The 14,097-nt window shown below is 38.9% G+C and overlaps 1 protein-coding gene across 2 annotated transcripts in view; it reads left to right on the top strand.

Annotated features, from left to right (window-relative positions):
• LOC110103967 (pyruvate, phosphate dikinase, chloroplastic) overlaps positions 1–14,097 on the top strand; it is a 41,874-nt gene that overhangs the window by 15,977 nt on the left and 11,800 nt on the right. For both annotated transcript variants that reach the window (XR_003703061.1, XM_020832874.2), the window contains exons 11-13: positions 11,653–11,742; positions 11,843–11,981; positions 12,345–12,522. Coding sequence is in view for 1 of the 2 variants with exons in the window: in XM_020832874.2 (XP_020688533.1) it covers positions 11,653–11,742; positions 11,843–11,981; positions 12,345–12,522 (407 nt within the window). In the remaining variant the exon portion in view is untranslated. The remainder of the gene's footprint in view (positions 1–11,652; positions 11,743–11,842; positions 11,982–12,344; positions 12,523–14,097) is intronic.

Consider the following 14,097-nt stretch of genomic DNA (forward strand, 5'->3'; position numbering starts at 1 on the left):
CTCCAGCCTCTCTGCAGCCACTTTTTTTTTTTTTGGTGTTGGATCATCGAGGAGAGCTTTAACGTTTAGTTTCCTAGGCAAATTTTCAGAATACATATTGGATTTTGAATAAGACATTACCTAGGAATTTAGCTCTCATTTTGCGAGGACTTTATGATTTAAGTTTAGGTTTCCTATAGGCGCAAACCCCTATAGTTAATTGCCCCTCCTGATAGTAGGAGAGAACTTTTGATTAAGGCTAGTCGTCAAACAGATACACAGTATTCGGTGTATAGTAGCAGCATGTTTATGTATTTAAAATTTAACATTTATCACCTTGTATTTAAAGCGGATGATGGGGAAAATGATGATAACCTGATCAAGATCACATGGTTCCGACGTCCCGAGTCATCATGATCCTAGTCTACTTAGTCAGAGGAGGTAGTCGACCCAACCTAACCGAATATCTTTTAGACCTGGGTGGATTTGCTTAAGGGGACAAATTTGAATCCACCTTAGCTAATAGAAGGCTTTGTGCCCTATCGGTTATATCTTATGGATTTATAACTTAAAGATTTAACGTCGTTAGGGAACATACGGGCTCTGACCATGATCGTAATTTAATGTTGTTATTTGACAGCAAAATCACCCAGTCAGAGGTCTTCGTCATAACCATTTACTTGTGATATCACGTGGAAGGAGCTACGAGAGTTGAGAGCTTCGTTTGGGATTTTCGAACGGCCAAAGAGTTTCGTTCGGTCGTGTATTTAACGACGGGTGTGGACGCTCGACCGAGGCAACATCGCAGGATTTACGGGATTTGATTGCAAACGGCGCCGAATCGGCGCGATTCCGGCAGATTTTGAGGATCCGACAGTCAAGGTATGAGTTCGTTTTTTTTTCTTTCTCTTGAGTATTGTACATAGGTCAACAGATATGACAAAGTGATTTTGTGTAAAATGTATGAATTTACTGCATAAAACGAAAGCATAGCATTGCATAGCATAAGGTGCAGTGCTTTTATAATTTCTTTCATTTGTTGGCTCAATGATGTAGAACATTATAGTTATATTAGAACATGGGTCTAGTTTACCTTTTTGTTTTCTAGAATATTCTATTGCCATTATATATGCAAATAATGGTGCAAGGAGGGAGATAGGAAAATATACATTATCTTTTGAATTATTTGGGTTATTCTCTGTTGTTATTTGTTATTCTCTGTTGTTCTTTGGTTTGTTCTTCTAGCAGATCATTTTTTCTGATGATCCACAACATCAATTGATATCAGAGCCTGTAGCTTGTTTTGGGCTCCAAAAATTCGTCCCCCAGCCTCTCTGCAGCCACTTTCTTTTTTTTTTTTGGTGTTGGATCATCGAGGAGAGCTTTAACATTTAGGTTCCTAGGCAAATTTTCAGAATAAATATTGGATTTTGAATAAGACATTACCTAGGAATTTAGCTTTCATTTTGCGAGGACTTTATGATTTAAGTTTAGGTTTCCTATAGGCGCAAACCCCTATAGTTAATTGTCCCTCCTGATAGTGGGAGAGAACTTTTGATTAAGGCTAGTCGTCAAACAAATACACAGTATTCGGTGTATAGTAGCAGCATGTTTATGTATTTAAAATTTAACATTTATCACCTTGTATTTAAAGCGGATGATGGGGAAAATGATGATAACCTGATCAAGATCACATGGTTCCGACGTCCCGGGGCATCATGATCCTAGTCTACTTAGTCAGAGGAGGTAGTCGACCCAACCTAACCGAAGGATTCTTGTCAACAACCATGGGTTGCTTCATCGAAAGGTATCTTTTAGACCTGGGGTGGATTTGCTTAAGGGGACAAATTTGAATCCACCTTAGCTAATAGAAGGCTTTGTGCCCTATTGGTTATATCTTATGGATTTATAACTTAAAGATTTAACGTCGTTAGGGAACATACGGGCTCTAACCATGATCGTAATTTAATGTTGTCATTTGATAGCAAAATCACCCAGTCAGAGGTCTTCGTCATAACCATTTACTTGTGATATCATTTGGCGACAATACCACCGTTTAGAGGACATGCGCCACGTCCTTACCGGCAAGAGATGCTTTCAAAATGAATCTTAATGATATTCTCGACTAGTCATTTATTCTTTGTGAGATGAAGTATTTTTCAATTTTGTCCATCTCGAAAACCTATTAGGGAGGGTATATATGGGTATTTTGGTATTTTGTTTCAATTTTTAACATTGATATCGTTCATTAATACGTTAAAATTAATTAAATGTATTTTATGAGAATTTGAAGGCATTTTGAATGTTTGGGGTCCTCTCCGGTTGAGATTTTCTATCAATACGGTTGTCATCGGGGATTTCGGGTGGACCTTGTTGACTCTGTCTACTTGTCGACAGATGGTTGGGTCCGTCATCGGCTTCGTACCTTTATTAATTAATCTTTCTTGTAATAGACCTTGAACGTCTAATATGAACGTATAAAATAAATATTCCGGTTCACGCTATGATCGCATATTTGTTCGTTGGTTCAAGTCTTGTATAAACTCCTATCCTTTTTAGAAGAAGTATCAGATTGAACTTGGATTCATGTTTGACCTGCGCAACATCCTCAGACGTCACGTTTGTTCATGCAACACACTTTTCGGGGCCCATGCGAGTATATGTTGTTGAATGTATTTTGCATAATATGCCTATATGGTGGCGTATGTATGCAATACTGTGTATATGACACATCTGCATATTCACGCAAACGCTTATACTTTCATTTGCATCTTAACACATATTAACATACTCACATACACATTTATATATTTGCATGTATATTAACATATGTATTTGCATCTTGCATGGTCTGTTTGCATGATGCATATTGTAATGTGTATTTTGTATGCAACAATGTATATATATGTGGTACATTTATATGTTAGGTGAGGATGTCTGCAACATGTCTTCTCAATTCTAACTATATGCAATCATTATATGCTAATGTTGTACACTTGCGTAATGTATTTTGTATGTCACAAAATGTATATGCACGATGCATTTTGCATGTTAATGCAATTTGTCGCCACAGTGGTTTAGTTTGCGTATTGAGTGAGCAGTTGCATGATGCACGCTGCATATTGCAAATGTATCTGTGTTAATTAATGTGTCATCATGCATTTCGATGCATTAGGGGGTGTTTTTATAATATTCATACATGGTTTAATGTAAACACCTTCTATCCACTTGTATGAGTTGTGGATCTGGTGGCTTCGTTTAGAAGCGTGTTAGATTTCATTCGTCGTGCTTCGACGGTGTGGTTTATCTCATTTTTGTCTTATGCATGTTGTCATTTTCTTTAGTACTTAGCTTGCATGAATGCATTTTTGTTTGCAAATGAGCTGCACGTCACATCAGTCATCTTCCACCTGTTGTTTGCAAGTGGTCTGATTTATTTGGTTTAACAGTCTGGTGCCGCAAATTTTTTGTCTCAGTTTACCAATGACCCACAATTTTTTTTACTGCAAATTCCTTGTTTTTTCTTACAGGTGAATCGTAGCAAGCAAATTTAGTGTGCTAGCTTGCATGTTACTATTGACTGTCAGTTGGGCTGCATTAGCCACAAATTTCTCTATGCACGGTGACTAACAAGTTGCTACGTTCATTTCACAAGGGAATGATACACTTGTTTGTAAGTTAATGTTGTAGTAAGTTAATGTTGTAGGGAGATTGTTCTATTTGTTGCATGCCTCTAATGTTTTGCTCATGAATGTGCTATTGCATTCGTCGCAATATTCTTGAGTGTGTTTGTAGGGTGGCTGTCAGTATTATTGCTTGCGAGCGAATGAGTGTGTTCATTGACAAGTTAATATTGATTGCCGGGTGAGCTGCATTCATTGTTGATTTCCCTACACACATTGATTGAAAGGTTGCTACATTCACCTGCATACTGGCTTTCTTGTATTCATAGGAAACTAGTACGTTTGCTTACATATTGATCATTGTTGCTTGCAAGTTGGTTTAACATATTCGTTCACCGCTTGTCTTATGCTTGTTCATTGATGTTCAGTCGAATAACCTAGATTGTCATTTAGTATTTATAGTTTCAGTGTGATTGTAGATTTATCAATTTAATGTCTAGTTCCCTGTTGTTTGAATGCAATTTCAGTTCATTGTGAGTTGTTCAAGTTCTGTTCCCTGTGGTCTGAATTTCGGCAGCCTCCCCGCGTCTCCCCTGTTTAGGAGAATTTTGAGAGCCAAGCTGTTGACGAATATTTTCGCGCCGACTCGACCCCGATCGAGCCCGACTAGGCTCGATCGCGCTCGATTGTGTATAGGTGGTCCACTCGTTGCGCCCCACAAGCACCGAAAGCGGGGTTGTGAAATTTTTTGTTTGTTTAGGAACCAATTAATACCTTAGTGACGAGCGACGGTGGCGGTGTCGAGGGCAATGAGAGGGCAATGAAATGGCAAGGGATCAAATCACACTCTTTTATTTATTTATTTTTTTTTGGAAATCTTTTTTATGATTTTTTTTACTCTCTCGTTTTTTTGCTTCTCTCCTTTTTTATAATATAATAATACTACTGATAATAGAGGAGGGGAAAATGATCAATGTTAGAGGGAGAATGAAGTTGGTTTGCTGTTGAAGTTTGGTTTAGTGGGTTGAGTGTAGTGGAGATGCAAAGGGGATGTTTGGGTTGGATTTGATGGCCAGAAGTGAAGCGAAGAAGTGTTGGTGGGCTGTAGGTATTGAGCCTGGATTGCAACAGTTAAGTGTTGGGCTTGCTGGAAGGGAGAAGAAGGGGTAGTTGACTTTAAGTGGGCTGCTTGGATGACTGTTTGGAGAAGATGGGCTGCTGCTGTTGGGTTCTGTGAGTGGAATTTGGGTTGTGGATTGGAGGATTGAACAGTGATTGAAGTGGGCTGTTGGAGTTCAGTTGTAGTGATGGAAGACAGCTGCTGTTGGGTTTGTAGTTGGCTGATTGTTGAGGCATGCAAGTGAGGAGGAATGGGCTGCAAGTGATAGTTTGTAGTGAGTTGATTTTTGAGGCGTGCAGGTGAAGAGAAATGGGCTGCAAGTGATAGTTTGTAGTGGGCTGTTTGGGTGTTGGAAGGTTGTTGTGAGGTGAAGAGGAAAGTGGTCAGGTATAGCAGAGAAGTGCAATTTGGGCTTGTTGGTTTATAGTGGGCTGTAGAGGAGATGGGCCGTTGGGTGCAAGTTTGCTGGAGGGGAACTCAGTTAACAACAGGTGATTAGAATTTGTGGCTTTGGAGGTTATGAGGAGGACGGCTACTGGTGTAGGAGTTAGAAGTAGAGATGCTGTAGTGAGCTGAAGATGAGAAGTTTTGTTAGTTGCAGGTTGTTGGGCTAGGCTGTGAGCTCTATTTGAGGCGAGGAAGGAGTGTAAAGGGGTTGGGTGGATCTGTTATGTGAGGCTAAAGGTCTGGAAGTTGTTCATGCGAAATGGGTTGCTTGAGGAGTTGTAGTTGTTGGGCTGCTGGGAGGTGTTCACGTGAGAGGAGGTGAGGAAGAGGTGGGTTCGGTTGCTGTAGTTGAGAGAGGAAGAGCTGGATTTGGTCGAGGAGAAGGCAGCGAGGAAGAGGGGCTGCTTTGGCTACTGTAGTTGAGAGAGTGGAGAGGGAGATGTGAGCTGCTGCTATGGGATTAGAGAAGTGGAGATGTTGGTTTCAGCTGCTGTAGTTGAAGAAGAGGTGATGGGAAGCTCGGTTTGGAAGGTCTTCACATAAGGGAGGTCGGGCAGGGGTTGGAGAGGCTTGCGTGGGTTGTATAGAATAGGCTTTTATTTATTTATTTATTTTTTTGTCATTTCAGCCAGCCATGCATGCAGGGATCTGAGGATTTTGCCATGGATAGGGGCAGCTGTGCAGTGATTTGAGCAGCAGGGTATGGAAGTGTGCGGCTGTAGCAGATAAGAGCAAAGTTTTGCAGGATAAGGGGGATATGCAGTTGGCTGTGTAGATCTTTTGCTGAGAATTTGGAAGGGATTTGGTAGGGCAGCAATTAGATATAGAATAGAATTTTCAGATTTTTTTTTAATAAAATGAATGCATATAACAAAAGTTAGTAAAAATATTACTTAAAATAAATAGCTGTGGTTCATTCTTGTTCAATTTCTTTGTAATTTGTACACCCCAAAGTATTATGTATTATCGCCTCAGAATTCGTGCCAATTTCAAATTTGTGCTTGTGCAAAGAACCCAAGCAATATTACGGTCGTTCCTTGGTATTTTTGACGTTTTGAATTCAACACACGGTTCGTTTTGTGAACAAGCAATGTTTGGGCAACGTCGTGCATCGAAACTTGTGCCAATTTCGCTCTTTTCGCTTGTCCAATAATCTTGACATTATTACTGTCAGTTATAGGTATTCTTGACGTTCTAAACGCAACAACAAAGTCCTTTTTGCGAACGAACGACATTTGGGCAACATCGTACATCATCACATTTGTAGACCGTTGATTTCGATTGCCTTCACTCAATTCAATTACGAGGGGTCCCCCAAGGTAAATTTGATGCTCTAATTGCATCGACATAGTCCGTTTGATGAACATATATCATTTAGGTAGTTTCATGCGACGTGCACTTCCTAAAAATCATGTTTGTCATCATTCTCGATTAAGTTGCACACGAACGGCTCTTCCTTAACAAATTCGGTATCCTGAATGCATCAGTGTGATCTATTTCACAATTAGGCAAGTTTTGAGCCTTTTTGATATCGATTGAGGTGTCCCAATGCTCATGATAAGTGACATATATGTAGTCGTTTTCCTCGATGCACCTGATTGATCGTGAAGAATGACAGACTGCCAAAGAAGACGGGCTGTCGATGACAATTGTGAAGAATGACAGACTGCCAAAGAAGACGTGCTGTTGACGATGACCGAAGCCGAAGAAAATGGGCGATCGACGAAGACCAACGCTGAAGAAGATGGGAGGTCGACGACGATCAACGCCGAAGAAGATGGGTGGTTGACGACCATTGACGTCATAAAGCCCTTTAGGTAGCTCAAGTGGATGCCTCAATTGATCAAATAGATGATTTATTGTATAATTTCGGTCATTCCTTAGAGAGAATACGAAGAACATCGGCAATTATACTAGTGCCTTCGCTTCTCTCCATGCGATCGACCCCGCTTCAACTTCCACTCTGATGGCGCGATCCCCTACCTGACCACCGACCAACGATAATGCCCACACATCTCGATTAGACTGCTCCTGCAACAGCGCACGCCCCATCCCACACTCCGATGCTGCTCCTGCTCCCAGTCCGCTCCCACGATCTAGAACCCTTCGAGGAGGACTTTGATTTGCAAAGTAGAATCGAACAAGATTTGGTTGTTCCTGCTAAGAGAGACAAACACGATGAAACCAACGAAGAAACTGCAGCTGCTATTGTTGAACACACAACTTCAATTCCGGCTCAGTTTTTTCTTGCGACTAGACCTGCAATCCGCCTGCCGCTACTCCCCCAAACCTTATGTCCTTCCGTCTCACACAAGAATTCGACCAGAGCCCCGCTTCCATTCCGTGTGACCCCGAACCCGTTCGTGCGACCCTTGCTCCCGCTCTGGCTCATTCAGCCTCTAGATTCTGACCCATCAGTGCGACCCCACCTCTAGATTGCCATCAAACCTGCACAAAAGACCTTGTCTGTACTCGACTATGTCGAATCATATAATGAGCACAGCTTTCAAGATTCTGAACTGGGTTTCTCACACAATTGCTTTAAAGATGAACGAGGATACTTTGCTGAATTATGCAAACCCCACTAATGTCGAGTAGGGTTGTGCTATGGGCAAATTGACGGAAGCCTGCCATCAATGACGTGCCTCGATAGAGTAGAGCTCTTCTGACGCAAGAGTATGATGTGGAACATTATAGTTATATTAGAATATAGGTCTAGTGTGCCTTTTTGCTTTCTAAAATATTCTATTGCCATTATATATACAAACAATGGTGTAAGGATGGAGACAAAAATATACATTCTCTTTTAAATTATTTGGGTTATTCCCTGTTATTTTTTGATTTGGTTTACTAGCAAATTCTTTCTTCCGCCGATCTACTACATCATGCAAGTTGAAATATTTAAGATAGACCAATAACAATTTAACTATTTAGACAAAAGAATTGGATTTCAGGTGAACTAAGCGTCAGAATTGAGGATTGAGTCGTTGCTGAAATTTTCAGTGAACAACAAAGGACTTGGACTAAAAAAAATTGAAAATTGATTTGAACATAATTCAAATTTAAAATGAATTTTAAATAAAATTTGAAAAAAAAAATGTTTGACCTACATTCAAAATGGACTCAAATATGAACTTGATTTAAAATTAAATTGATATGTGATATATACAAAATAAGCTTTTAACCAAGATCTCGCACTCCAAGAAATAACTAATATATTTGAGCCACTATCAAATCATAAATGATACTGATTTCTATTGAGGTTCAAATAGATTATATTGATATTTGATTATCTTATCAAATATTCAAAATTTTAAATTAACATTGGTTTAAAAGTTCTTGAATAATTAATTGATAAAATGACATCACATTGCAAAATGTTTGAAACTAAATTATTGAAGGAAGATATATTCTCGAGTGATCAGTAGTGAAATTTTAATAGACTTATATTAGTAATATAAAGATCTTGATCAAGAATATGGCTCCTTAGTTAAGTTAGAGAATTGATAGATTGAAGGGTTCTAACTTCTCTAATTTTATAATAAATGGCAATGAAGTTATGATGATCATCGGAAATGATTAATATTTCCAATGATTTTGGAATTTTTCTATTGCAATATAATAAGATAATACTCATCAGTTGTTCTCTTAAATGCCATGACCTTTAGCAGATCTTTTACCATCATATGGTAATGGAATTGAACTTCCATGAAAAAGGGGATAATGAAACCATAGATGGCCAAGGATTAGTGTGTTCATGTAGCAATTTAATGGTTCAAGTTGTAATAATTAATACTCTATCAGATTCACCATTCATAAATGGTATAGTTCCAAATTCATGCTCAGATATGTGCATTAAGGACAGTAGAATCACTGTGGGTCATGATGCAATCACCCTTAAGAGTGGATGGGATGAGTATGGGATTTACTTCTCTAAAACCTCATCCAAATATCCATTTTACCAATGTTTTCCTCCAATTCATTTTTTGGGTGTGCCCTTACATTTGGTAGTGAAATGCCTGGAGGAATCTCAGACGTCCAAGCCAATCATCTTCAAATTTACAACTCAAATATTGATATCAACTTTAAAACCATGAGAGGTCATGTTGGTTTCATAAAAAACATTTTAATCTCTGATGTAGTGTTGCAGTCTATCAGAACTGTAATTAACTTTGTCAAAACCAACACCACCGGATCCACAACATGTGTGCAAGCGGACAGAAGGCGTTCGTAGGCCCTTAAGTGAAATCTTGGGCATTTTCTAAATAAAAATCACTCTCATAATTTGATCATATTTAAATATTTTAAAATGCCCCTTATATATTAAAATATGATCACTTGAACTAAATTCATTCCTGCATTTGCTCCGATCAATATGTTAAAAGCATAAACACCAATGACCGAGAATGCTGCGCAGGGTCAAATGCTACAACCCGCATGTGCTCTGATCGTCACATATAAATCCCAAATTCAACAATTCGAGAATGCTACGCGGGCCAAATATTCAAGTTTCATCCTCCCCCCTGAAAGGACCGGAGTTGACATGACTTGAATTACAAAATGCCTCCCAAAAATCCTACGAGAATACAAGTGACTTTGAAATCACCCTGATGATGACCGCGTTGACAAAAAATCTCAATCGGAGGTGTCAAATCTCAAATCAAACAAAAGACAAAATTCTTGAAATAAAATATATCACCTTAAAAGTGAAACTAAAAAATCAACCAGATCCCGCAACCGTTTGTCGGGGGTGACAAATTTGAAATTAACCTCAGCTCACAAAGAGCGAACGTGTGTCGGGTGTATCACTACGATTCATCCTCAAATAGCTCTTGCCAACAAGAACGTGGCATGTGCCCTCTGATCGGGTGGTTTCGCCGCAAAATGGCACAATTATATTACGATCACGGTCAAAGCCCGTATGTTCCCTAAAGGCGTCAAACCCTTGAGCGATGGATCATAGGGTATATTCGATAGGCATAAAGCCCTATGTCAGCTAAGATGGATTCGAATATATCCTCCCCTTAGACAAACATCAACCCAGGTCTACAAGGTATTCTTGGACGAAGCAACCCATGGCTACCGATACGATGCCTTCGGTCAGGTTGGGTCGACTACCTCCTCTGACTAAGTAGACCAGGGATCATGACAGCCCAGGACGACGGAACCATGGGATCTTGATCGGGCTCGTCTTCATTCCCCCCACCACCAGTTTTAAGTTTATGGTGATAAACTCTAAATTCAAAATTTCCAATTTCTAAATAACCTATGTGAACGCTTGAATGACTAGCCTTAATCGAAAGTTCTCTCTTGTTATCAGGAGGGGCAATTAACTATAGGGGCTTGCGCCTATAGGAAACCAGAACTCAGATGAAAAAGTCCTCACCAAATGAGGGCGAAATCTCTGGGTAGTGTCTTATCTAAAACCAAATCTGCCTTCTGAAAATTCCCCCGGAACCTAATCTCGTTAAAACTTTCTACCGTCGTCGTCACACTTAACAGAAAAAATAAACCGATGGCGCAGAGAGGCCGGGATCACCCAAAATGGAATTTTCGGAGCCCACACTTCCATTCCGTGCAACCCCGAACCCGTTCGTGCGACCCTTGCTTCCGCTCTGGCTCATTCAGCCTCTAGATTCTGACCCATCCGTGTGACCCCACCTCTAGATTGCCATCAAACTTGCACAAAAGACCTTGTCTGTACGCGACTACGTCGAATCATATAATGAGCACAACTTTCAAGATTCTGAACTGGGTTTCTCACACAATTGCTTTAAAGATGAACGAGGATACTTTGCTGAATTATGCAAACCCCACTAATGTCGAGCAGGGTTGTGCTATGGGCAAATTGACGGAAGCCTGCCATCAATTATGTGCCTCGATAGAGTAGAGCTCTCCTGACGCAAGAGTATGATGTGGAACATTATACTTATATTAGAATATAGGTCTAGGGTGCTTTTTTGCTTTCTAAAATATTCTATTGCCATTATATATACAAACAATGGTGTAAGGAAGGAGACAGAAAAATATACATTCTCCTTTAAATTATTTGGGTTATTCCCTGTTATTTTTTGATTTGGTTTACTAGCAGATTCTTTCTTCCGCCGATCCACTACATCACTCAAGTTGAAATATTTAAGATAGACCAATAACAATTTAACTATTTAGACAAAAGAATTGGATTTCAGGTGAACTAAGCGTCAGAATTGAGGATTGAGTCGATTTAACTAATAAAAACTTGGAATTGGAACCGACCTCAAGTGCAAATAATACTTAACTGTATGCTCAACCTGAATAATGCATGTTCTTTGGTTCTTACCAGCACAAATGCACACCCCTAAGTTTTGAGCTTTTCCAATAATCTGCCTTTTCATGATTTCTTGGAGCGTAAAGATACATTTAATGGATCATATGAAAGATGGTTAGATTTTTTATCTTTTTTTGTGAAGTTATGAAAATTTCATAACCTTAATTTTCTGCTAGGTTATGGCAAATGCTGATACACCTGAAGATGCACAGACAGCTCGAAACAATGGTGCCGAAGGAATTGGACTCTGTAGAACGGAGCATATGGTAATTTCAAAAGAACCAATGTTTGAAGGACCTCTCTCAAAAGTTGTTACATAGACTTTCTCATGCACCTTTTTTCTGTCATGCACGTTTGATTTTTCAGTTTTTTGCTTCTGATGAAAGAATAAGGGCTGTAAGGCAGATGATAATGGCGGTGACACCCCAACTGAGGCAAAAAGCATTGGACCTGCTTTTGCCTTATCAAAGATCTGATTTTGAAGGCATTTTCCGAGCTATGGACGGTAATTTCATCCTCATGAGATTGATTTTGGCTTGAAGCAAATTCAATCAATATTTATGAGTGTCGTACTTGCAAAAGTGATAGTATTCCATTAATTGACATCAGCCATGCCAAAGAAAAACTGCAAATTTGATAGTATTGATAAGCAAGGCGTATGATTTTCTGTAGTTTCCTAAGAATTTTGAAGTTTTTTTTGGGTCAGAGTATACTAACTGTTTTAGGCATTGCACGTTCTTATGGAAACTTATACAGTTTCAAGGAAACTTATTATACAGGAATTGCACAATCACTTTTTATTCCTTGAAATGTTTTCACAGAATGGCAGGTTCAATAAATAAATTGCATACATTCTCTAAAATTTCAGGACTTCCAGTGACAATTCGTCTGTTGGATCCTCCACTCCATGAGTTCCTGCCAGAAGGTAACATTGAAGACATTGTAAATGAATTGACATTGCAAACTGGCATGACCGAAGATGAGATTATCTCCAGAGTTGAAAAGCTTTCGGAAGTGAATCCCATGCTTGGATTTCGTGGATGCAGGTTAGACACTTCACTAGCACATAATTTTGGTATACCCGCTTCATCATCAAAGGCAGAAAATCGTATATTAGTTGCAACCTACAGCCAAATCATGGATTCATTTGATTTTGTCACTCTAGTCATTTAATGAGCTATGAATGTGTTGGCTGGTTAGGATGGATCATGCTAGATAATCCTGGTTGGCTTTCTTTTCTTTATATAAAGTTAGAGCCAAGGTCGGTTGAGTTAACCATGTTTAAAACATCTTTGAGTAATACAATAAAAATAAAACATCATCAGACTATGCTTCTGGTAAGATTTTGCTCAGAAGTCTTATCCCGCTTGCCAACCCCACTTAACGGTCCTAATGATGAGATCTAAATAGAGGGCGATTTCCTTCTTTTGCGGTCATTAAACATTCCCAAGACACTGCATTGGAAGGAGGCATGTGGACTGGATACACGTTTTTACGTAATATGGATCATCAAAAGCTCGTTCATAATTGTTCGCTATGTCGTTTTGCTGGTGAATCCCCTATAGAACAAAATTAGAACATTACTTCTAGTCTCCTACATATGAAGTATCGAATGAAGTACGAAATAACGGATTAAATTTCGTTCACACCATTAAAGAGTTGGGGTGTATTCCGCAAATGCAATATGAACAAATTGATCAATTTTCCTTGAGTTTATGGGAAGGCAAATATATGCCATAAAAACTCTGAGGCCCATTTGAATTTTTTTGAGGAGAGCAGATTAAATGGTCAAATGTTTATACAGATGGAGCTAGCTAAATAATGCCGCACCAGCACCAAGCAGCTTGGTCATAATTGAATTATGAAATCTGCTCCATGGAAGGGGGTGCTCAAGAGTGTCACTCGTTAGCTTGTTGAAACTATAGTCTGGGGTTATTGCTCTATCTAATTAGCCAATAGTTCTAGCAGCTATCTAGATCTTAAGTGGTTTATGCCGGTTTGCTTAATCAGAAAATTGATTTTGATATTCATAGAGATAGAACTATGCAGTCTATGCGGAGCCTGTGCGCTTAAATTCAGATCCTATTTTGTTCCAGTAATATCAGCAATTGTATGTTCAGATTGCAAGTGATTATTTATATCGATTGGATCTTAAATTCTAGTGGAAACAGAAATGTTCCTGTACAATAGAATACTGTAAATTAGGCTCCTTTAATTTATCTGGGATTTTTAAAATTATTTCGTACAACCTTATGATTGGACGTTCAAACCCTCTGTGTTTGCATCTTTTTGGGAGGCATTATTCTGTAAGCATCACAATAAACTTTTTAATTGTGAAGTTATATATATATATATATATATATATATATATAGTTTTTTCAGCTTCTACTCTTCATGCTAAATATAAATCGAAATTTAGTCCCAAAGTTTTCCATTGCTCCATTTTAGTCCATCGACTATTACAAATTGAGTCAATTTAGTTCCAAAATCTCAAATAAAATTTAAAGTTAACTCCAAAGTTAAATATGATGGACGTTTTAGGTATTACAAGTGGATATGAGATTACATTTCTTACATTGCTCTATTTTCTTCTGCTCTGGGTTTTGAAACGCATGGTAATC

Source organism: Dendrobium catenatum, unplaced genomic scaffold, assembly GCF_001605985.2.
Source record: "Dendrobium catenatum unplaced genomic scaffold, ASM160598v2 fragScaff_scaffold_142, whole genome shotgun sequence".
NCBI lineage: Eukaryota > Viridiplantae > Streptophyta > Magnoliopsida > Asparagales > Orchidaceae > Dendrobium > Dendrobium catenatum.